The sequence below is a fragment of the Scatophagus argus genome, chromosome 9 (assembly GCF_020382885.2).
Source record: "Scatophagus argus isolate fScaArg1 chromosome 9, fScaArg1.pri, whole genome shotgun sequence".
NCBI classification, from domain to species: domain Eukaryota; kingdom Metazoa; phylum Chordata; class Actinopteri; family Scatophagidae; genus Scatophagus; species Scatophagus argus.
Genome location: NC_058501.1, coordinates 1973122 through 1996029, shown reverse-complemented (window position 1 = coordinate 1996029; position 22908 = coordinate 1973122). Strand labels below are relative to the sequence as shown.

Sequence of the window (22908 nt, the reverse complement as noted above, 5' to 3'; positions counted from 1 at the left end):
GTGTAATTATAAGCTATGATCAGAGGCTGCATTGGTTGCAGCGAAGGAAGGGTTGATGCTATACACCACTCGGTTCTGTGCGGCAGTTCAAATGGAACAAGTTCATTACAGAGACGAGGCGGATCGTTCCACTGCATCCATCATCCATCCATCAGTTATTAGTTCTGTCTCCCAGATTCCCGGAGAACCTGTTGGGATCCTGGAGACGAAGCAATCAGCTCTCCCTCTGCCTTTGGTAGAGAATCTAAGAATTTCATGAAGCCGACCTGGTTGTGACCTTGAGGCTGCAGTGTGATTTCATTACAGGGGAAGTTGAGACAATAGAGGTGAGGCATCTGAGGAGCACGGAGAGCTGCTTGGTAAATGGAAAGTGCACTGAAACATGATGATTTCATCGTGTCAGCACTTAGTGAAGACGTGTATAGCAGCGAGGAACAAAATGTGTACATGGCCTGACACACAGAGATGTCAGGATTTAGAAAAAACGTTCAATAACTGATAACATCCCCAGTTCAATAGCCAGCCCCGTCAATTCCTTCCTGAGAGAGAAACTTATGTCTTGACTGGATAAAGCCTTTTTAGACAAGGAGACTTGTTCTGTAATAATTCAATTCAATTCAGTTTATTTATATAGCGCCAATTCACAACAAAAGTTATCTCATGACACTTTCCAATTAGAGCAGGTCTAGACCAAACTCTTTAATTAAATTGTAATATAGAGAACCCAACATTCCCCCTTGAGCAAGTACTTGGTGGTGAGGAAAAACTGCCTTTTAGAAGGCAGAAACCTCGGAGCAGACCCTGGCTCAAGATGGGCGGCCATCTGCCTTGACCAGTTGGGTTGAGAGAGAGAGAGCAGGACTCAATAACTCAATACAAACATGACAGGATAGAATGTTTTTGTGTTCTGTAGCTTATCATGTCACGGCTCTCTACATTATGGAAACTGGAATGCTTGCACAATATGAGGAGAGTGTCACTGCTGGTCAGTAGGCAAATAATAAGAGTACTAGTTCTCAGACTGTTTCACAGATGGATTTTAAAACATCTGCTGTGGTTTGAGTTGTGTTCGTAGTGTTATGAAGATGGTACCAGTTCTGAACCAGTAGGATGGCTGTTATGCCTTTGCTGTAAAAGTTTTTCAAACATGAGACCAGCATGTAAAGTTGCTCATACATTTCCATAATAAAGCATGTGTCTGAAAGGGGCTCAAAAGCACCACCTAAACATCTCAGTTTTAGCTCTACACATAAACACATCCCACTCCTGCTCACACTCACGCACTCATTCCAATTGAATACTTGCAGTGTGACCCTGAGAGCGGCTCTAGATGAACGATGCACCTGTGAGGAGATTTGTTTAAAGCCAGGCGTCCCATTCTCTCTGTTATCAGTATTCGTGATATTATAATTCAGAGCACACTTGACAGCGCAGTTTTCTCTCTCAAAAATAGAATTTCTGTACATTTGATTTGCTCCCCTTTTTGTTTTCTCATTATCTGTAAAACATGCTGTGTACCTCTACACCCATTTCTAACCGTCTACAATTTCATAGAGGAAGTAGAAAATGAAAAGTCACGCTGCGTATCTTCATATGAAAAAGCCAAGGTTCAATTTTCCTTCTTCCCACTCCCAAAATATTTCTAATAATAGATAGATCTTGGCTGCAATTCACTGGAAAATGAATACAGAACATGATGATAAATGTGTGTAGAATAATTCCCTGGATGATTAAAGGAGACTACCTTTCTAGTGGGTTACAAAACTGGCTTCCCCCATTCTTTTTTGTCCATGTATAATATTCTGTTCCAGCCCAGCCATTGAGTTATTGAAGAAATTCTAAGATTTAAGGCATGAAGATAAAAGGGAAAGAGTTCATTTTTCTATTTCTCTCCCTTCACTTCCCTTTCTCCCTTGACTACAAAAGTGATAGTGACACAGAACATTCTGATCACAGTGGGTTCAGCTACGTCGAAGGCAAACCGTTGAAATTTCTTTGAGATGAACACTAAAGCTAAATGTAGCAACTTAAATCTGCTCTAAACAATAATTTTATATTAAAAATTTAGTTATTATCTACTCACCCCCATGTCACTTGAAATTTGGGTGTTGAAATTTGTGGAAAATAATAACAATAATAATGATAATAAAAAAAATCCTGGACAAGGTACACAAGGTTTCGGCTTTAAAAGGGGTGTAAATTGTATCTTTTCAAACCAGTTCGGGATCTTTTGACCTCCAGAGATTTGGATTACACTAGATAAGCTGTATTGTCTTAACTGTCATTTTTGGATGAATAGTTCTTAGTAAAGAATGCGACATTAGGCATTCGATGTTTTTTTCGATATTTTTGGACAACTTTCTTTTTGCCTCCATGCTGTTGATAGTGTCATGAACACAATATCTCAGTAATGCCTTGAGAGAATTTATTCAGATTTACCGCAAGCAAATCAAGGATGAATTTTGGTGTTGAAAGGTCACTGTGACCTGTGTTTTTAGCCATGACTCATCTGGTAATGATAACAAAATTCTACACAAATGTCAAGTAGGATAAAATGGTGAAGTGGTGAGATTTTAGATGTCACTGTGACATCATAATGTTTTTTGTCCATTATTTAACAACTCAGGAACAGAAGAGCAGATTGTGTGAATCGGTGACACTTTTTAAATACCTTCAAAATCTTCACCATATCATACAATCATCAAATCACTGTATTCTGCATAGGACTTTGTGCAACATCTTATTGACAATTTCTGTAAACACTAAATCTTTGTTGGCTATGAACAGGGAATAGTGGCAGCTTAACTTCAAAATCTGCTTGTACCGCTGAGAAAATGCAAAGTCAAAAAAGCAGAGAAGGGAAAGAAGGAGGGATATACTTGGGATGAAAAAAAAAGACATGCAAGACTCCTGCGACCTGAGGAACTCTGTTCAGAGCATTAAACATCCACTATTGATCCCATTATAGCTGTGTGACTTTATAGACAACCCTACATCAGAACCATCAGGAACTATGTACCTTAATTAATCTGGATAATGGACAGAGAAGGAATGCTGTATTTGTGCACATGTTTGGTCATTGGCTGACGTTTCCTCTTTTGCTAGATCAATGAGTCTGTCGAAACACCCTCATATCTCATCAGGGCCCCGGTTGATCCCTTAAACGGATTGGGATTACATCACAATGGAGGGGTCAGGGGGCATCATGCTGATGCACCGGTAGAAAATCGCCTCAGGAGGAATGAGCCTCTGACCCCTCATCTCCCTCATTTTTCCCCTTTACTTGAGATAATATCACACATGCCTGAGCAAAGAAAATCAATATGCCTTAGCCAAGTTCAAAACCAAAGCTGCTCATTAAAAAGAGAGGGAGCAAACACACTGTTCGGGGTATTGGTCCAACCCAGGCGAGTTAAGCTGCAGGGATTGTTATCATTGTTAAGCAAATAGATCCACAGAGAGAGAGAGATAGAAAGGAGAGAAATAATAAGATTTACTCTCTGTGCTATTACCAAACTGTGTCTTCCTGCACACTGACAGAGTAGCCACCCACTCGGAGCCCATCTAAGCATACATGGATTTAGCTAAGTGATGACACGAAGGAGGTAGAATTTTTCAAGCATGATATGACCGTGCTTTCTGAATGTCCTCTGAACACCTGGCTCACAGTGTGATGGCATGTTAGTGAGCAACAGAGAAATCGTGCACCACCTTTGGTTTTTGTGTATCATGCTGATACAGAGATGTTTACTGATTAAAGTGAGAGATTTGTTATTGCTTTACACAAACCCAACAGAATTTTTTTCCACCTTGAAAGTTGTTGAGACGATTGCCAGGTATTTGTATTGTCAGCAATATTACCTTAACAAATAAAAGAACCCATAAGTAGCTTAAATGTCCAGAATCTGTAGCAATGGCCAGTTGCCCCATTGATGCTTAAGCCTTTGTTCTTGCTAAGACATAATTCTTTAGAGTTCCCCAATGCCAACTTTGCACACTAATGGCACTGCGTTATAGAGTTTTACACTTCAAAGGGGTACCAGGCAAGGCTGTCTTCTCTCCCCTTTACTCTTTGTCCTATTCATCGAACCATTAGCTGCAGCAGTATGTCCAAATAATAAAATAAAATAAAAGGGATCCAGACTTCCCAAATTCAACACAACATTAGCAGTTGTGCAGATGATGTTCTGCTTTATCAACAAGAAACATCAAACTCCTTAACAGAAATCATCAGTCTTATTAATTCATTTTCTGAGCTCTCTGACTTTTCTATAAATTGGACAACATCCACAGTTCTACCAATATATGGGGATGGGAAGAATGCTGCAGCTTTTAACCCATCCCTCCCCATTCCCTTTGGAAATGTTAAGTACTTAGGCATAAACTCTCAGACTTATTTCACCTGAATTTTACTCCATTAATAAAATCTATAGAGGATGACCTCAACTTATCCATTTCTTTAACTGTTAGAATAGCAACTGTTAAAATAAATATATTACCCAAAATGAACTACCTCTTTAGAATGATTCCAACACAGTCTGCCACAAATGGTTTGCCTCTTTGAATTCCTAATAACAAAATTTTATAATTTTAAAAAATAAAATACCCCGAATCAAACTGGCAACATTACAAAAAGTCAAAACTCAAAGAGCATTAGAAGCTCAAAAATCTTCAAAATTATGTTTTGGCAAGTCAACTACAGCATATTACAGACTGGCTTCTTCCAAACCAACATTTTCAATTATAGCTAGATACTGAGCAATCAGAATACAAAGATATATACCATTCCTCAAGTTTACAATAAAACACCACAGCTGCTTTAAAAACACCATAAATATTAACTACTCTGACAGCCTGCCTCTGACAGCAATTATAATGAAACCCCTTAAAGGCACTCCAATTTGGTAATCAAAATCGCCTTAATTTCATCACATTGAAACAAAGTGGCCCCACCACCTCAGGAGCAGGACAATAACTTCGTCACATTTCAGCGGTTGATCCATAAATACAACATCTGCGAAGAACAATTTGTTGGACAATGGCTATCCCCGCTGAAAGAACATATATCCATGGTACAAATTACACTTCAGCACCAACCTGCACAGTTCAAAAAAATGCTTGCCTTCCCCATGGTTTAACATATCAACTGTATAAGAGCAATCTGTTGTTTCACTTTTTCATAGTAATTAAGCTGTCACAATCAATTCTGCAATAATGTCTTGACCGTCAGTTTTTTGTCCATTTCCTGATGAATTTGGCCAAATTTATCATATAAATATGGGTGACAGTGGGCTCACAGATGTACAGGAGCTGAGTGGTTGAGTTTCTCTATGGTCGGCGACCAAAACTCTTCAGTACATCTTTACAGTGGATTGGAGGGTGCTGTGCTTTCTGCCTTCCAAGAATTTGTTCCTTCCCGTTGTGGTTTGCTCATTGACATTTCCAGATGTGAGTAGTTCACAAAGGCTGTGACTGAGGAGAGAGGCTGACATTTTGTATCTCTGCGAGCGCTTGACAATGGCTGAGAAGCACTGACATTTATGAAAGTGCCGAGCTGAGCACTCCTAAGATTTGCTATTATGAGAAAGAGAGGAAAATTACACATTACACATTTATATCTTTTGCAGGAATCTGTGCTCATAGGATGTCAGATAAAAAAATGAAAGAGAAAAAAGACGAGTGCTAGGAAAAGAGGGAAAAACAAAGTATAGAAAGAAGGTAACAGAAATAGGAGAGAGAGGAGAATAAAGGACAGATGATAGAATAAATACAACAACCTAGTTGCAATTCTCAAGTGGCTCACTGTGTGAAAGCATCTTCAGTCTTTTCTTTCTAAACCTCCCTCAACTGCGGCAGACAGCTCCCTGAAGTATAGAAAGCCTTCTGCTGTTGATCTTGTATGAAAAAGATACAAAATGTTCAGCACAAACAGACCATTGAATAATAATGGCACCGCTCTGGGAAACAAATTCACAAGTGCCTGTGCAAGATTTGCACAGGCTCACAAAGACAGAATACAGATTGAACAAAGACTGCAGGAATATACGTAACGTTATTCCAACCATTAAATTCCACAATTAAAAATAAAAATTGTTCGTTTTAAAAATGTACTTAAATGCTAATGTTATGTATTTAAAAGCACACTTACCCAAAACTCGTAATTTAACTTTGTCATGCAGCCCTTGTGTCTCTTCAAGATGGACACTTTAGGGTCTGGATGCAAGTCTTCCTGCTACAAACTGCAATTTGGTCTGCAAATTGGTAACTGTGTAACATTGTGCATTGGCTCTTATCGACTCATTTTGAAGCAGATTTGTTCGCATTAAAGCCTGGTGTCTTTCATCCACACAGTAAAGGGTATCCTCTCTATGAGAGGCGGAGGGACAGCCCAAAATGGTGGTCTTTTACACGCTGGGAAAGCCATCCAGCTTAATATGGTATGGCCCCCATCTTGCACAGCCACAGTGCAGTGTCAGCAGCGGAGAAAGAAGAAAGAAGAAATTCTGATGTAAAGAAAAAAGGCTCTGGCTTGTTTGTATTGCTTTATACTAGTCACAATGCCACTTTAAAATAGTGTTGCTAAGGGGGCAGGAATTTGTTTTGCACTTGGGGAGGCAAGCTCTGGCATTAAAATGGCTGTGTAGGTGTGTGTAGGTTGCTAGCTCGGAGGTTGTTCATGTTGTTTCCCTTAGTGATGGGGATTTTGAAAACAGTAAGACAGAGACAGGGATGGGGGTGAGAATGCATTCTGAAATGGCTCGATGGCAGGTTTATACCAAAAGCCAGCATCTAGTGAGTCAGACTCGGAACGCCCCAGACCCCGTCCCTTACCGACTGGTCCAGTCTGTTGACTGTATATATAGATGGATGGCGTGAGAGTTTCCAAAAAAATGAAGTCAAAACATCTCGTATGCCCTCTAGTGGCTGGCCTAAGAATAGGTCATAAATCTGTCCCTCATGTTAGTAGATGTTTGTCACATGGGACAAACTAAAAACTTTGTTTGTTGTGTGTTCTTTTTTTCTGTTCTGTATCTGTAAGTGTATTGTATTTACATTCAGAAATAACTGTCTTATGGGAATACTATGGGAGTATAATATTGTATCGCCTTATGCTGATATCAGATACAATTTCAAACTGACAGTGTGTCGATCCAACATGCATGGGATGTCTGAAAAAATCAGAATCTGAAAATGTCTTTTTTTGACTGTGTGATGTCAACGTGGAAGACAACTGATTTACAAAATGTGACACTTTAATTACAGCCAAAATTTTACTTAAATTTATAATAATGTCCGTATGGTCAGATGTGAGAAAATCATTAAACTGAGAGGAAGCACTGCAAATTTGAAGATTAACTGTGTCCTTATGGTTCTGAGGATTGATACAGCCTTAGAGTAAAATGAAGTCACATTGGAACATCTGCTCTATGCTGACCAGTACATACTGCACAAGACAGATGTATGACAACATTTCTTATATTGCTCAGCTCTATATACAAATAGACTGATCAGATTTCACCAGGCAGCTGATAACAGCGTTTACAAACCATGAAAACAAAAGCCAGACAGGAAATGTATCGACACAGTTGACATGCTGTCACAGAATCGACTGTGACATAAAATCCATGTTTTTCTCAACCCAAGATTCCTAGGCGAATAAACAGGCTGCCTGCTGAGACTCCTCAGTCATGTTGTTTAATATCAAAATTCAACAAAGAGAGATTGTCTTCAACTTCACTCCAAAGTTTCCACGACTGGCTTACTGACTAATCGTGAAGTCAAACAAATGTTTGCAAATGTCTTTAAAATGTTGTAAGACAATATCCCTGTCTGTCTGTACTATGAATAATAAACATCAAGTGGATGTCGTGAAAGCAGTGCTCTTTTCAGTTATCCATATATCTACTTTGTAGCTGCAAACTGACAAAAACTATTCTCTTGCTTATAATGAACTTGTTGGTGGATATACATGCTATCTCTGCACCACTTCAGGAACAAGACCCCAGAAAGCGAACCATATTTAGAAGCCAATTTTGAAATAGTGGCCAAACCTTGTAATTACATGTGTTGCACACTGATGCAAAATCTTTTTTTTTCCAATTTCAGTTTTGTTTTGAAAAAAAGCAAAAAAAAAAACAGCTCTAAAACAGTTCATACGTTTTTTTTTTTTGTTTTTTGTTTTTTAAAGCCTCACAACTCCTATGAGATGACTTGTTTCACAATCAGAATCTGATCTGATAACATTTGGAAAGTTAGTGGAGGCTGAAACTGAAAGTTAGCCAACAGAAGCCTCTTGTGTGCATGCTCTTCGCCCCACTGTGGCCCTCAGACCATGTACAGTATGCATTTATGTGGGCCATTTCTCTACAATGGGATTTAGCTTTTTTTGGCTTATCATGCCAGTGAGCAACATCAGAATGAACCGGTCCCAGTCTCTGATCCTACATGCTGTTCTCCTTAATCCATCTACCCCGTCCCGGCTCCTCTGCCAAGGTTTGTATTTCACGACTGAAGTATATACTTAGATATCCTCAGTATCTCAAAATCACAAAATCATGTGTGAAAGTTTAACATACACTACCCCTTAAAGATTCAGTATGTTTCAAGTGAACTAGGTCATCTGCCATTATAGCCTCTTCTTGCTGCATTCTGTATTTTCAAATGTTCTGTTTCCATATGTTACAAAAACTGCCAGGTGCATCCCTCCCCAATTCCACTGTCAGAGAGGTGGTTATAGAAGCTGTTCGATCATCTCACGAGCATCTGAAGTGTCCCAACAAGTGCAACACATCTGGTTGGCAGTAGGAGGCCACTGCTATTCAACCAGTCCATATTTTCTATTTCTTTTCCTAACAGTCCTCCACATTATTCTGTTTGTATTCATACATCCCCCAATGTCTATGCATGTTTTTTTTTTTTTTTTTTTTTTTTTTTTTTTGCCTCCATCTGGGCTCTTCCTGGCCCCCAACACCCCCCCCCCCCTCAATCCCTGTCTACTGCAGCAGAGCCTCAGCTGTGATAAAGATGGAACATGCTCTCGGAGCTCGTCATGCTACGCTTCCCGTTCTGCAGCACTGATATTCTGACACTGATCGCCATCAAACTGTCAACAACAGACAGGGACTGATGGCTGAGGGCGGGGGAAGCAAGCACAGTTTTCTCATAAATAATTTTCGCTCAACAGAAACGATGAGCTGAAACAGGATTTACTATTAATTTCTGTCGTTTTTTTTTTTTTGTGGGTGGGGAGAAAATTGAGATGGATGATGCCTTGTATTTGGCCTGCCAGAGAGAAGTGAAAAAGGCCAGCCTATAGCCTTGCAGGACCCTGAGTTAAGTCAAAGCCCGGTGAGGCGGGATTAGATGGGTCCCTTATTCATTTCATGAGGAAGGATTTAGGCTGATATGTTGCTCATGAACTCACTTGAAGGGTTCAGAGCAGTATCGAAGTCATCTTTGCATTTAACACTGTCCAGGAAATAAACCAATTGCAGTGAACGTAAGATGCTCATCTGTCCTTTGTTGTCTCTCTGAGTTCAGAAGGAGATTTGTTTGTAATTTACTTTGACATCCTATGTATTGATCTAAGGGCCAGTATTGTGGGCCAGTGATTCAGTTTGTGGAACTGAAGCATTCATGTGGGAACAAATGTCTTATCTTTCATAGGCAGAGCTGCTAAGCTGTGGAAGTTCACCACTGTTCTTGTGATAAAATCAATTTGAATTGGGAACTCCGTGATATGTATATCCACACTGTGTGTAAATCTGTCTTTGAACTGTGCTGAGCCTCCCAGTCTGTCAGTCTATTCGCTCAACAAGGACCGTAATCACTGAAGGAAAAATAGCAGGAGAGCCAAACAAAGAAGCATTAATACTGCCAACTGACTTAACACATTTATCAATTAGGCTCTATGTCCTTATTCAGCCAAACAAATGCTAATCCTAGCAAGTTTTAAAGCTTTTTTAAATTATTCTTTTTAAAATTAAGAAGTAATTATATTTTTTTCCCATATTGATCAGTTGATCAGATCAGATCATTACGATCAGTCTTTTTGAAGGTCTTGTCTTGGAATCGATTGTGTGATAAATATTGTGATTGGGTTGGAACTGTTGTTTGTAAGTTCTGGGTTTGATTGTGATAAATAATGCTATATAACAAAGCTACATGTGACAACAAAAGAGGAGAAACTGGAGCAAAAAAAAATATTGCAATATTGCAGCATGTTTGTGAAACTGAAAATTAAAAATAATATTAATCAACATGCATGGTTGCTGGAATGTTAAAAATTTGCATATTTGCAATTTGCTGTGTTTTCCATTTTCATTGCACTGAGCAACACCATATTTTGCAGACCATCTTAATCTGCGAGTTATTCAGACCAATTCCATATAATAGACATTGTGTTACTTGTGTTAACTGGAGACTAACAGACTCACACCTAGGGGCCAATTAACCTAATGTTCTTGTTTTTGGGACTGTGAAAGGAAGCCGGAGTACCCGGAGAAAACTCAGGCAGGCACAGGGAGAACATGCAAACTCCACACAGAAGAGCCCAGACCGGGATACGAATAATAGTAATTATCTGCAAGGGACTGCTCCATTTGATATTCACATTCTATGGTATGAATTCTCCTGTGGCCATCAACAATGAATAAGCTCTGTCTCAGGAGGAGTGTGGCTGTGTAACAACTTGACTAACATAATGTCTCATATTGTGGTAAACTTGATGGACTTTCTGATAGCATAGTGAAAATACATGATGATAAGACTTCAGTGTTTTTTGTGTTTTCCACAAGACCTGCAGGGACTCATTTTGTCTCTGCTATACCACATATTGTGTGCGTTCTTGTATAACTTGAAATGCTCCTGAAAAGGCAGTGCAGATTTCTGCTCATGCCAATATCCCGCTGGCAAGCTCTAACTGTTCTTTATGGTTGTAATGATTACATTGACTTCAGTGCTGCTACCAGTGTCATAATGAATCATTTATAACTTCTGAGGGGGTTCCATCGATTGGGGAAAATGGGGAGGGAAAAGGGTCTGATGCATGGCCTGATTAAGACATAGCTCTGTGCTTACAGGACATATGTCCATACAGACAGGACAGGGACTTAATGGATTAGTCTCAGCTGTATTTTTTTATGTCTTTGAACCAGCTGGGATTCAATATTCAATATTAAGCCCAGGGCACCTGTCGGTCACTGGGCTCCCTGGGTATCAGAGTATTGTTGTATTCTGCAGACCCTAATTTGTTACAAATGCTTGCTACAGTAGTGTTGCAGATTCATTACAGATTTCTTCTTCTTTTTTCTTTTTTTTTACTCTCAGGAACTAGATAATACTGTGATCTTTGCTGAAATTTTTGTCTTATTTTAAAAGAATAAGATAGAATTCTTGTTTCGGATTGATATAAATTTCTCAACATAAATGTCAAGTCGCAGTGTGGGAAAAGTGAAACTTAAGATGAAACAACAAGGAAAACATGAGGATATTAGCATGTATGACAGAAACCCATTTGTCTCCATAATTTGATCAAATGTTTGAAAGGCAAATCTAATACACATCAAAACATGACTTCCTGTTAATTCACAGCCATTGCTGTCACTTGCATCAATGCAGTGGGTAGATTCAAAGCAAACCAGTAAGAGCTACTTCAAATTTTTACTTAAGTATAATTAGAAATACTACAGTTAAAAAAACTGCATTACAAGGTAAACTCGTGCTTTCAAAAGGTTGTGAAACCTTTATATGTAAAGTTATTTTATCTCTGAGAAAATTATGAATAATTGTGAGTATAAAACACAATAATCCCTCCATTTGTAAAAACACAGTTATTTGCCCTAATAGTGGAACACTGATACAACAAATGGGAGTATGCAAATGTTTTGAGTTGTACTTTGCAATATTCTAACATTTGTTACTTTAAACTTCTGTAAATAACTAAGCCAAATTACACTGAATTACTAGTGACTAAAGCAGTGAGCCTTTTGACTTTTGTGTTCTTTTGGTCATTATTTTATATTGACGTGCCTCATTTGCCATCAGGCAAGTATGCAGATCAATTCTTGAGTTTCAGTATGTGGAGCTGTCTTTCATCTATTTCGTTTCATCTGGCATCCATTTGTTATTTTACATAAACTGGAATTGTAAGGTCATAGGCAAACAGATTCAGCACCAGTTTAATCATCAACAAGTTTGTCTGTGGGTTTGGGTCAGAAAATATACGGTTGCTGAAAATGGAGGGAACCATGAGGTGCAACGAACAAGTGCAACCATGGCTGGCTGTGAGAAACCTGTCCAGCCACAAAACCACTGTCCAAACTTAGAATTTTAGTGTGTTTTGTCATTTTTGGCTTCCAAAATGCTTGTCAAAAATAGCAAACTCTCATAGAAAATATCACTTATAACCTACTCCAACACACAGCAGTGTTTTGAAAATTTAGAAATGTATTTTTTTTACATTTTTTCTGCTTTGATTACATGAAATAGGAGGATGACAAGAAAAAAGCACCTGTATTTGAACTGAGAATGTTGCAGTTCATGGATTATCTCAGTCAAGTGGGTGACCCTCAAAATGGGCTCCACAGAAATGATTTTTACATACTTATTGCTTTTGTCTGATGTGTTTTCCAATAAATGTAATTGCTCCCAGGATGAGAACAAACTGAATAAATTCTAGAAAATAATTTCTGTGGAATAATTTAGGATTTAAAACTAATCTAAATCCTAGCCCCAGACTCATCCTCATTAAAAGTTTCGTGCATGGGATTTTGAACATTAATATAGTGCCGAACAAAGATTTGCAATGTGAATATATAGTGAAGGAATGGCATCTCAAGCACAGAATGAAGTCAAGCCCTCTGTGTGTTATAATCCATGTTTCCCACATGTGTTCATGTGAGTCTTTCACTATGTAACTTTTAGCCCTCTATACGTTTATACTGACGCAAGGTCTTGCCTCCTGACGGTATTCCCCATGGGATCTCACCACCATGGCTTTCTCCTTTCAGTCATTGCGAATCACCCTGAGGTCTATTACTTTCTCTGGGAACCTCCACGAGCTCCAACTGCCCAAAGGGGCAGTTGTGGATCAGCGGTTAGGGTAGCGGACCCGTAACCGGTGGGTCGCTGGTTCGATTCCCCGTATCGGTGTCCATGGCTGAGGTACCCTTGAGCAAGGTACCTAACCCCCACTGCTCCCCGGGCGCTGCACGCGGTCGCCCACTGCCCGGGTTTGCTGTGTGTGTGTGTGCACGTCACTTGGGTGGGTTAAATGCAGAGCACGAATTTCGTTGGAGTGAGTTCCCTCCAATGACAAAATATGTCACTTTCTTTCTTTCAATTGTTAAACTGCTTTTTTGTTTTCGGACTGCAAACAAAAAATAAATGAATAAAAATAAAAGGTCTTTCAATGGACCATATGTACTGTTTGCTGACATATTTAGCTATTATTGGCAGCATGCTACCCTTGTGACATATAGAGTGCCTGTATAGTGGTTCATGTTCATATGTGAAATTTTCCAGTTTTTGTCTTGATAATGCTACATGTGCATATAAAAACATCAAATTAGCCAATATTTGTGCTTGTGTTTCTATCCATCTGTAAAGAAAGATATATTCCTTTGTGTTGAACACTGGGGACCTACGTTTGTAATTATGGATACAAAACAAAATTGCACAGAAATGAGGCATTAAATGAGATGTCACTTATGACTTGAGTTGCAAAATTATATTTTAAATTGAAAAACTAATATGTATGTATGGCACAACTCAATTTTGATCAAAGAATTATTTGTCTCCCACCATTAATTTACATACATTGTTGCCTCTCTTCTCTATCGAGAGATTAAGAAAGCAAAGGCATTCACATTAAATAGACATAAACTTCTAAGATGTGTTTAAGAATATTTAAGGTAGTGAGCATTAGCACGATAGCTAGCATGCTAATAATTATGTTATAGCTAGGTATATAGGTAGGGAAAAAGTAATGTAAAAGTGTAGAGCCAGAATATCACATCTTACGCTGTGAATTAAGTGTTTCTTTTGATGAAACCAGAGTTGGTGATTGTGGGAACAGTGGAAATATTTAGTTTATGTTGCGTTTGAATAAAGTGTGTTTTAATATGATTGTCAGTGGAGTCTGAAGGCTTTGAGGAGTGACTGTTTTGGGGTAGGTGTGGCCATTTGTTTTGATCTGAGATGCTGGCGGTTCGTTATAGAATCTTTCACATTATAACATAGAAAATACTCCCATTTCACTAATCTCACAAGTGAACAACTTTTCCATTGGACTATGTGTATTCATATTCAAACTTACCTGTTTAAACAGTCACCTTTCTAACAGTGATTCACCTTTCTACAATGATTGATCTCCACATTTACAGGCCAGGTTCCATTCAATGGAACCGTAGAGATTCTCAGCAGAAAAACGGTGCTTCTCGTGTGTGAACGGACCCATTCCAATGCTCAGCTTTCCAATTATAGTACATCCCGCTTAACTGATGCTTATTAATTCCTTCAAACTCATTATGGCATGCAAAATAGGGCTCCCCCATGAGATGAATACTAATGAAAGAAGAAACTTCTCCACAGTGCTGCTGCTGTCAGAAGCCTTTATGTTTAGATGTTTGCTTTAAGCTTCAGCACATGGACAAAATAAATGCAGCTGGAAAAGAGCATTTCTAAAGAATCTAATAGTGAAATCACTGTAAGGGAGCATTGATCAGAATCTGTGGTAATCGCTTGTGACAGGAGGGACCTGCAGTACTTGTGCAGTGGCGTGTATGGATTACGTCTAGACTTGAAGTGGGTCTTACAGTAGAGTGCTTGTGGTTGGAGTAAATAAAGCTACCCCTGACTGACACTGAGCCAGCAGGGCCAGGCCATAGGGCTAACCCAAACAAAACACTTCAATCTCTCACGGTTGCTCTCCACTGTTCCCCAAGGGCTTGATTGATTGATTCGTTGGCCAATCAGAGTACATTGATCTCAGAACTCAACCCCCCTACCCCCAACTCCCCGGGCCTCCTCTCTGTCCATTCATCTGCTGGCTGTCAGAAAGTATTCACTGGAGGGCTGTAGCTGTGGATACCTGCATTTTAAAACATTTTTCCGCTGCTTTCTGAAGAAAGACTCATATTCTTACTGAATCCTATCTGGATCCTATTGCTTTTGCTGATTAGGCTCATGGGTCTTTCATATAGTGCCATGATATTAAAAGCCACAGACCATGTTCACAGGTGTATAGTACTTCCAAGACTTGGATGAACAAAAACTCTCTCTCTTTATACGGTGAGTGACTTGATTTGAAAATAACCATTGTTAAAAATCTATGTAAATAGAATAAGGAGCCATAACCCAGTCAGACTGGAACACAAAGATTTCACATACATACTGCTGAAATCAGTGTTTTAAAGTATTCCCTGTGCTGACTGAGGATACACTTCAAAAAACCTATTCAGAAATCATATAAAAAAAGGCATTCCTTATAAATCTTTTAAGCATCATTTATGATCTTTTCTTTTTATCAGAAGTAATTCAAATGATTTCTGTTGTGAGTTCTGACTTCTGTACATAACAAAACTGTGACTAAAACAATTTTTTGGAAAAACATGAAATTAATAGAACTCATGGCTCCAATGTTTTTTAGATTTTATCAAGATTATTATTATGATTATTATTATGAGAATTGTTATAGGAAAAGAATTTACATTAATGGCCAGTCCAGGGTGAACCCCGCCTCTCGCCTGTAGTCAGCTGGGATAGGCTCCAGCCTCCCCCTGACGGGTAAGAGGTGAAGACAATGGATGGATGGATGGATGAATTTACAATAATTCTACAGGAAATGGCAAAAAAAACCCATATAAACAGAAAAAAAAACCAAAACGTGTTTCATCATTTTTGATTTTGTGCAACTGGACTTAAATACTTAAACAATCACTGAATAGAGTGAACTCGCCCGGGGAGCAATTGGAGGGGGTTAAGAGCCTTGCTCAAGGGCACATCACTTAGAAAAATAGTGAATACACATAAACGACGGTCAATAGATCAACAATAAAGTAGTGCATTGTTTGTACCTCAAAAGGGAAAGAATGGGTAGAAAGTGTGCAATGTAGATAATTAAATGTTTCATGTTCTCCTTATTTATTTTTATTATTAGCATCATTATTATTATTGTTGTTGTTGTTGCTGACATAGCATTCAGTCATTTACCCTGGAGTGATTGCTATGTCTAAGGAGCCAGTGAAAATGAGCTGGAACACAATACTAACAGACTAGCCAGTTCCAGTCACGTTTTCTTGCCTGACTGGATGGAACTGGCCAGAAAATGATGATGATTGGTCACCAGGGCAAGACTTGCAATGAATAGTGATAATGACTTAACAGGTGCATCTTCTTTATAATAATGTAGCTACTAACCATTATAAAAGCTTTTCAACACTTCAAAATGTAATGATGCATTATTTAAGAAGTTTAGTGTAAAAATGTGCAAAATAACTAAAATTCTCGGTAGAATGTGAACATATCTAAACATTATGTCAATTACGTTACTGTGTTGCAGAGATATCTGCTGAAGTCAACATGCTAACCGGTTAGCCCCAACTCTTCCTCTTTCTAACAGCACTTTGTTCCTCAGTTATATAGTCTGGACTGACCGATGTCAGTCTCACTGACTGTGTTCAGTCCGGGTCTGGCTGTGTTCACTGGGAGGCTGCTTAACCTTGATCCATTACCTTGCTGCTCCCTGCCAGCCTCCCAGTTCCCCACTAGGTCCCCTTTGCCTGAGGCCTGAAAACTCTTCCTGGTAGCCCAAACCTCCTGTGCTCTTTGTGTAAACACCAACACTCCCCCAGGAGTCTGGCTAACTGAACAGCTAACTAGCTAACAGCAGCTACAGCCATGAATGTGCAAAAAGAATATAGTTAGTAGCTATGATGATATACTGCTCTATATTTGCTTGGTGGCCAATTCTTATTACACCATCAATAAAGCAAAGTGCCCTTATTTTGGGGGGGAATGTGCATCCTTTTTGTGGAGAGTAATGAAAAAAACATTTGGGGCAATATTTCATTTCCCTTTCTGGTGATAAAACGTTCTGAACAAACCAGTTTAATCTGATTGAGATGCTTTTTCCATTGGCAATTATTAGTGTAATACAAGGCTGTATGTAATCATGACTGCTGGCTATTGTGAAAGCATCTTTTCCAATTTTAACAATTCAGTGCTGATAAATCACTAATCACTTGTGTTTCTTTCTTTGACAGGGGGGATATTTGAGTCCATTGAAAGTGGCCCATCAGGCGCTGAGGAACTAGCCTTTAAATTTGCTTTAAACACAATCAACAGGAACAGAACCCTACTGCCAAACACCACGCTCACCTATGATATCCAAAGGATAAACATCTATGACAGCTTCGAAGCCTCCAGGAAAGGTATTTCTATGTTTATGATTGGAAGATCTGCCTCTGGTGTTGACATGCTTTCGGCTGCTGTTTATGTGTGTAAATATATATGCGAGTAAATGTGTGTGCATATATGCTATGCCACTACTGCTTTGCATTGTAAATGTATTCCTGGTTTGTGGCTTGTGAGTCACAGTCGCTTTGATTGTGACAATTATAATCAGGCGAGGGAGAAATGGCTGAGCACTTCAAATGTAAACAGAAAGAATTGATTGGTTCCAGGTAATGACTCAGCGGCAGTAATTCAAAGACCTGTTTGGCCCCCAGAGACAGCCAATAAAGTGCTATAATCTATCAGTTTTGTGTTTTGCATCAGGCTGACATTTCAAGTCTCTTATCAATTATGGGCCATTATATGCTGTCTCAGTGATTTAGCCTACTTCTTCTCAAATAAAGTGATTAGATTGCAAAGTAAAGCTAATACGAAGATGTACAGTTGTTTGTTGCATCTTTAGCCTTAGCTTCAGCTTTGCACTGTGGAAATGTAGTGTACTAGATGCTGTGAACATTAAGCTCAGCTCACTTTTTATAGTCAATTCACTTGTCACTTGCAGCTTCAACTCACCTTACTGGATGGGTAGATCAGCGCACTCCTCTTCTTCTGTTTGTTTCAGTTAATATAGGCAAATGGATATAATCATAAAGCAAAATAGTTGAAAAATGAGGGTCATCCTTCATAGCTTTTAGCTTCAATGGCTTCGTGGCTTCAACAAGGATTCCTTGGGGTTAGCAAGCATGCTACTCTCCTCTAATCCTCCTTGGGCTCCTTTCATGTCACTGTCACACTGGCTCATATTAAGTAAAAACCACCTGCAATTGACAACAACTGATAATGGTAACCATGACGGTGGTCTAGTGAATATTTTGGGCAGGAGGACAGTATGTGTGTTCATGGTAATTAAGGAACACCCAGTGCAACAGCATGGCTCATTACTGTGTTTTTAATAGTTTTTGGACAATGATAGAATAATAACTGGAGGATAATAAGAGATTTCAGACAAGGTACAAACAAAATACTTGTTAGTAGGATAGATGCATTGTTAGTTTGATTGTGCACATAGGATTTGTTGACTATATGTGTTGGCTGCTCTGTAGGAAATGAATGAACAGTTAGTCATCATGGACACAATGCAGCAAACTAAGAGGGAACTAACTAGTCCAATATTTGCCCTTTCTAGCTTGTGACCAGCTTTCTCTGGGGGTAGCGGCCATTTTTGGTCCCTCTCACAGTTCCTCCGCCAATGCGGTCCAGTCCATTTGCAATGCCTTGGGGGTGCCACACATCCAGACCAAGTGGAAGCACCAAGTATCGGACAACAGAGACGTCTTTTATGTTAGCCTCTATCCAGACTTCTCCTCCCTCAGCCGGGCTATCCTGGACCTGGTCCACTTCTTCAAGTGGAAGACGGTCACTGTGGTTTATGATGACAGTACTGGTAAGGCCTACTTTTATAGTTGTCTTTCTTTTGTTTAATGCTGTTTAATGACTACCATTTTCATATTGCATACAATTGGATATTTTTTCCTTTTTTTTTTTTTTTTACATAATTCTTTCAGTGTAATTTAAAGTTAAACACATTGAGTTGTGTCCTACATTTTCATTATTTATTTATTTATTTATTTATTTTTTACTGTTAGACGTTACTGTTAAATACTATTCCTGTATTCTCTTGTAACGCCCTAATTTGAGGCACTGTGTATCTTGAGAAAACAAAAGCAAATGAACAAACCATTTTCCCCGCATGACACATTTCTTAAATGTACAAATTAGGGATGGGACGATTAACTGCTACGCATCGATACACGGACACGCGCAGACGAGATGCAAGTGCATCGGTAGAACAGCTGTGAACGCTGTCAATTTTTACAATTTTTGAAGAAAATCGAGATGCATCAATTATTAAAAGTTTGCGTCGGTAAAATTTGATATTATTAATATTTTCATCATTGAGTGGATAAGATAATTCAAGATGTTATTTTTGGACATTTTTACTCTGACTAAATAGGATCTAAGTTACATTAACGTACACCGCTGATGTATACTGTTGTACGTGCACCTGGGGCATATTCATTTTACGTGGGCGCGCTGTTCAATACGAACATGGCGGAGGCAGAGTATATTATCTACTCACCTGTCAATTATAAATCAAAAGTTTGGCAATACTACGGATTTTAAAAGTAAAAGGAGAACCTGTCAAATCAGCCGATATCTGCAAAATGTGCCATACTGCTGTACGCTACACAGGGAGTATCACAAACCTCATTAGTCACCTGAAACGACTGCACGGTGTGACTGTGGAGGCCTTTGCCAGTAACCCGGAATCCCCCGCCGTCAGATGTGGAGACTACGTGTATGAGCGGTGAGCGACGTATTGAAAGCTTTTTCCATGCTCCGCTGGCTAACAGCTCCGCTCGTGCAAGAACAATAAATGACGCTATAGCCTTCTTTATTTGTAACGACGTTCAGCCTTACAGTGTTATTGAGAATGAAGGCTTCAAACACCTCCTCCATGTCTTGGACCCATGGTACCAAATGCCAAATAGGAAGCTTTTCTCTGAAAAATCTGCTGAATCTAGTTTACATGTTATGTTTTATAAGCAGCTATGGAAGATCTCTTTGTGAGAGGGTAATTTATTTCCTTTTTTTAATACAAAGATGGCTTAATTTTATTTGATTGATAAATAATCAAACTCATTGAATTGTGCAGTGCATCGTGATTGAGTAGTGAATCATATCGCATCGGATTTGGATAGTGTATCGACATGCGTATCATATTGGCCTCATGTCAGAGATGCCCAACCCTACTACTAATCATGCATGAATAAAAATAATCAGCAATGAATTGCAACAATACCACTAACTTGATCTTCAAACACAAAGCAGAGTTTCTGGGCAATGTCTTGGGTCATAACAATTGTTCTCTTAACAAACAAAAAAAATCGTGACAGCTCATACAAAGCTTGTAGACCAATGTTGTAATTTAATGTGAAATTCCAACAAGAGAACCTAATAAAGAATCACATTCATCAGAATCACAACATTTTTAATAAAACAAATTACCAAAAAAAAATCTAACAAAGGAACATATATAAATAATGTCTCATGTAGTTCCTTCTGTTTGGCTAGACAGCTTGATGAACCATCTGACTATTGCAGGTTACATTTATTTTAGTGTGTTTGCATACTAATATTTTCTTAAGAAAAAACAAACAAACAAACAAACCAAAACAACAAAAAACAAGACCTACACCTGAAGTTGATGCTAATGTTTGGCTTTGCAGATATTTTGTCATAAACCAAAGTATTACACAAATTAATAGTATAACCTGATGATGGTGCTAGACTCAAATCCTCATTACCAAAACAACAACAGTAGCAAGGTACACAAACACAGCATCCAATAAAGTTATTGGTTATTGTTTTAACAAAAACTACAGTAACTAAATACCATGATTTAGATGAACATTAGCCAGATTGTGGATTAGTTACAATTGCTTCTGTAAAGCTAAAATGCAGACATAACAAGACAGGTTCCCAGAGCGAGTACACCAGCACCAGACAACTATACTCAATGACTATATTACAGACTATATATTCAGTTTTTGTTTGACCAGTCTTCTCCTCTTTGGATGATTCTTGGCCATCTCCCCTTCTTGACAATAATATGTGCATGATATGCATGTGCCAGACTTGCTGTCCTCTCGCTCCCCCGATCTACCTTCCCCTTCCCCTTCAAGTATAGAAAACACCATGAAAGTTTCATATCAATCAAATGATAATTGTTACAGCTTAAGTGGCATGTAGAGGTCTTCAGGCTGGGACTCTTATCAAATAGGTGAGGTTTAGGGAAGAGTGGACAATGGAAACCTGCTCTTTCGAGGTTGCTACAGTAAGCCGCTTTGGCAGACCCATTGCCAAGACCTATATAACATATAAATTTTCACCACAACTATGTGTGTAAAGTTTTAAAGGTTTTTAAGCATGTTTAGCCCACTAAAATTTAATCAATTAATTCCAGACAATAATGGGATTTTCTTGTATTTCAGGCCTTCACATTTGTCTTTACGTGGGCCCTCATAAAAATTAAACTTTTATGACACAGAACAGCAGACTTTGGACCTTGTCCAGGTACAGCTGAGCATTGTTAGCATTTGTAGATTTTCCATAATTCATGGAATTCAGAAACTGTGAGGCTGCAGAAGACCCTCCTTGTTACTTGGGGAAGCAGGTCTTGGTAAAACCTTGCTGTAATTGCAGTCCAGGTCACTAAGTGACAAATAAGCCAGCAGGCTGGGTACATGTACCATATGCCAGGGGTCAGGGTATGCCAACCTGAAGACAGGCTGAGAGGCTTCCCACAGCTTCATCTGACAGACACACTGGGACTAGTTTGGCCTGGACTACAGAACTGCAGTGTGTTTATTGTGTTTAGCATTCCATTCACCTAACTGCATGTGCTAGATTACAAAGAAGCCAAATGATCAAAACAGTCTCCAAATGGGAATGCAAAATACTGCAATTTATGAACAGGAACCACGGGGCTAAACACGCACATAAGCAGATCTCAGTTACATGATACATAATTTCGAATACAGTGATGGCCATTTAGTGTATTTGCATTTATTATCTCCCTTCGTAGTTATTTTCCTTTTATTTTATTTTTAGCAGAGTCTGCTTTTCCCCAAATTCGATACATGTGGCATTTAAAACAATACTGGGGCATGTATCATTAAATCATAATTGACATTAATTTTGAGCTTTATCATTTTTAATTCCTTGAGTATTTCAGTTTCACATTTCTTTGTCCATGTACATGCACATACACACAGGTGTCACTTATTCTGTTGGTTTAGACATCAGCTCAGATTGTATGGAGCTATACTGGATTCACATGAAGTCACCAAACTAAGAACGATAAAGCTGTAACACTCCCACCCAAACAGGTGCATCAAAAGTAAGAGGAGATCAAGCAGTGTGTAGGCATGTAAACAGCCTTCAAAAGACAACAAAGGCATGAATAGAGCAAAGCGATTGTTAATGTCATTTCATGACACACACAACAGAAGAGTTTCTAGATGAAAACAATTGGCTGAAGCATCAGATTTAACAATACTTTTGTTCTTAATAATTTTAAGTGTTTCTGACCTGAGGGTGATGAGGTGAGCTTGTATCACAACCCAAAATTACAGAAAAGACTGGAAATTAACACTGCAAATTATGTAAGTTGTGTAAAAATATAAATCTGTCAAAAAATACCAAGTTACACCAGAAATACAAATTCGGAAATTAGGTGGTCTTGTGTGTGTGTGTGTGTGTGTGTGTGTTTGTGTATACATGCGGTCCTGTAGTATTTACACATTCATATTGTAACTTACTTATGGGGACAAAACGCATGTCCTCACAACGTAAATCATCAAATATTTGGGTGAAGACTTGCTTTAAGGT

General features: G+C 38.8%; 1 protein-coding gene across 3 annotated transcripts in view; it reads left to right on the top strand.

The window, feature by feature from the left end:
- Positions 1-22908, top strand: part of grik2 (glutamate receptor, ionotropic, kainate 2) — a 229747-nt gene that overhangs the window by 51393 nt on the left and 155446 nt on the right. For all 3 annotated transcript variants that reach the window (XM_046398440.1, XM_046398442.1, XM_046398441.1), the window contains 2 exons: positions 17265-17432; positions 18641-18898. In XM_046398440.1, the coding sequence (XP_046254396.1) occupies positions 17265-17432; positions 18641-18898 (426 nt within the window). The remainder of the gene's footprint in view (positions 1-17264; positions 17433-18640; positions 18899-22908) is intronic.